General features: G+C 52.2%; 1 protein-coding gene across 1 annotated transcript; it reads left to right on the top strand.

Annotated features, from left to right (window-relative positions):
* Window positions 1-260: 260 nt before the first annotated feature.
* Window positions 261-1,523, top strand: PRMT6 (protein arginine methyltransferase 6). The gene has a single exon (XM_059927075.1). It carries the CDS (start codon window positions 307-309, stop codon window positions 1,432-1,434), a length of 1,128 nt encoding a protein of 375 aa, XP_059783058.1. The 5' UTR covers window positions 261-306; the 3' UTR covers window positions 1,435-1,523.
* Window positions 1,524-2,721: the final 1,198 nt, after the last annotated feature.

The following is a 2,721-nucleotide window of genomic DNA, read 5'->3' on the forward strand; positions in this document are numbered from 1 at the left end:
TAGTTTTAAGTGGGCGTGTCCACTTCAGGAAGGGACTGAAAGCAAAAGAGAATCGAGGATCTAAGGGAAGGAGGAGGAACGTAAAGAATCATAGAATATGGGTGCGGGGTGGTGGGAGAGGGATTCCACACCAAAGCTGCAGGTAAAAGAGCAGAGTACAGCTCAGAGAAATCGGGCGGGCACTGGCCCGGTGTCCCGCCAGAACCGGGCGGCACGAGCGCGCACTACAAATACCAGAAACCCCAGCTTCCCAGAGCTCGCGCCGCGTCGCGCAACGCACGCCGGGAGCCGGCCCGAGCCGCCAAGATGTCGCAGCCCAAGAGAAGAAAGCTTGAGTCGGGGGGCAGCGGCGAAGGAGGGGAGGGAACTGAAGAGGAAGATGGCGGAGAGCTGGAGGTGGCCCTGCCACGACCCCGGAGGACTAGGCGGGAGCGGGACCAGCTGTACTACCAGTGCTACTCGGATGTATCGGTCCACGAGGAGATGATTGCCGACCGCGTCCGCACCGATGCCTACCGCCTGGGCATCCTGCGGAACTGGGCAGCGCTGCGGGGCAAGACCGTGCTGGACGTGGGCGCGGGCACCGGCATTCTCAGCATCTTCTGTGCCCAGGCCGGGGCCCGGCGCGTGTACGCGGTGGAGGCCAGCGACATCTGGCAACAGGCCCGGGAAGTGGTGCGGCTCAACGGGCTGGAGGACCGAGTGCACGTCCTGCCGGGGCCGGTGGAGACGGTGGAGTTGCCGGAGCAGGTGGATGCCATCGTGAGCGAGTGGATGGGCTGCGGACTCCTGCACGAGTCCATGCTGAGCTCTGTGCTCCACGCGCGGACCAAGTGGCTGAAGGAGGGCGGTCTGCTACTGCCGGCTTCCGCCGAGCTGTTCGTGGCGCCCATCAGCGACCAGATGCTGGAGTTGCGCCTAAGCTTCTGGAGCCAGATGAAGCAGCTCTACGGTGTGGACATGAGCTGCCTGGAGAGCTTCGCCACGCGCTGCCTCATGGGCCACTCAGAAATCGTGGTGCAAGGCCTGTCCGGCGAGGATGTGCTGGCCCGGCCGCAGTGCTTTGCTCAGCTGGAGCTGGCCCGCGCCGGCCTGGAGCAGGAGCTGGAGGCGGGGGTGGGTGGGCGCTTCCGCTTCAGCTGCTACGGCTCGGCTCACATGCACGGCTTTGCCATCTGGTTCCAGGTGACCTTCCCCGGAGGGGACTCGGAGAAACCCCTGGTGCTGTCCACCTCGCCTTTTCACCCAGTCACGCACTGGAAGCAGGCACTCCTCTACCTGAACGAGCCTGTGCAAGTGGAGCAAGATACGGACGTTTCCGGAGAGATCACGCTGCTGCCCTCCCAGGACAACCACCGTCACCTACGCGTGCTGCTGCGCTACAAAGTGGGCGACCAGGAGGAAAAGACCAAAGACTTTGCCATGGAGGACTGAGCGTGGCCTTCTCTCCCAGCTACCTCCAGAGGCGGCCAGACCTGCGCGGTAGAGGCGGAGGGGGGTCGGAGGAGAAAGGGAAATCTCACGTGCAAGTAGGGGACATTATCTTCCGTCTCCCTTTCCCCTTAGGGCTCCTGGGGAGGGAGAATAACTTCAGTCTCCCTTCGAGGAGATTCTTCTGGCGATATTTATTAAAAAGTGATTTCGATCCCCCTCAACAACCGAAACAGCGTGTTTATTAATGGCCCTTTAAGCCTCAAAAGCACGTGGTACCAAGCACTTGTATTTCTTTTGTTTCATGCAAAAAAGGGGGAAAAAAGGAAGAAAATGTCAGTTTATGAAGGCTCCATGCACATCCCAGACACCTCACACCCTAAGTCTAAAACCAGGGAGGGGGTAAAGGGGTTTATAATTAGACTCCAGAAATCTCCCATATGACTAATATCTCTCCAGAGCCATATTCCCTCCCTTCCCAGGTGCCTCTAGGCTACGGTATTTCTTTCTCATTGTTTTTTTAAATAAATTTTACTACTGGTAACGTGGGAGAGGAGAATGAGGACAAAGTTTAAATAGCACTTACTACTTCCTTAGGGTGCTAGAGTTGATGAACACCTTACTCCATTAAGTGAAGTTTTATTTCACTTAATGGAGTAAGGTGTTCATCAACTCTAGCACCCTAAGGAATTGTACAGCACACCTAAGAAACCTAGAAGGTACATTTAGGAGAAAAAGACCTGAAAGATGGTGAAGTAGTATGGATGTTTTAATTGTCTTTACTCTTAAGATTTAACCAAGAAAATGTTCCATGATAAAATTTTTGTGTACTTCTTTAAAATAAGCTGATACAGGAGGTTTCTTCTGATCCTGACCCAAGGGCTTATTTATCATCATGGGTGAATTATTTAAGCTTACTGAATTACGGAAAATATTTTCTCAGCTAGAAAATTAAACTCCCTCATTCAGAGGGATCATGTGATTTGGCCTACTTTGATCAAGTGAAAGTTTTTTAGTGTTTTTTGGGGTTTTTTTTCTTTTTAGCTCAGCTGAATGTGAAAGTTGTGAATTTAGGAAAATCATTTGTAATGAAGTGTGAATCATGTTATCAAATTTATTTTACCCATGTTTCCCTCCTTATCTCTGTGGCAAATAAAACATTGGCATTCGCTCTATTTTTATAGATGAAGTAAGTCTTGTGTACTGTTTGAGTTATAGATTTCACCTTTTTTAATATTGTTCTTAAAAACCGTGTTACAGCCCCTACAGAATATAGCTTAAGGATAATTC

Source organism: Balaenoptera ricei, chromosome 1, assembly GCF_028023285.1.
Source record: "Balaenoptera ricei isolate mBalRic1 chromosome 1, mBalRic1.hap2, whole genome shotgun sequence".
Taxonomy (NCBI): domain Eukaryota; kingdom Metazoa; phylum Chordata; class Mammalia; order Artiodactyla; family Balaenopteridae; genus Balaenoptera; species Balaenoptera ricei.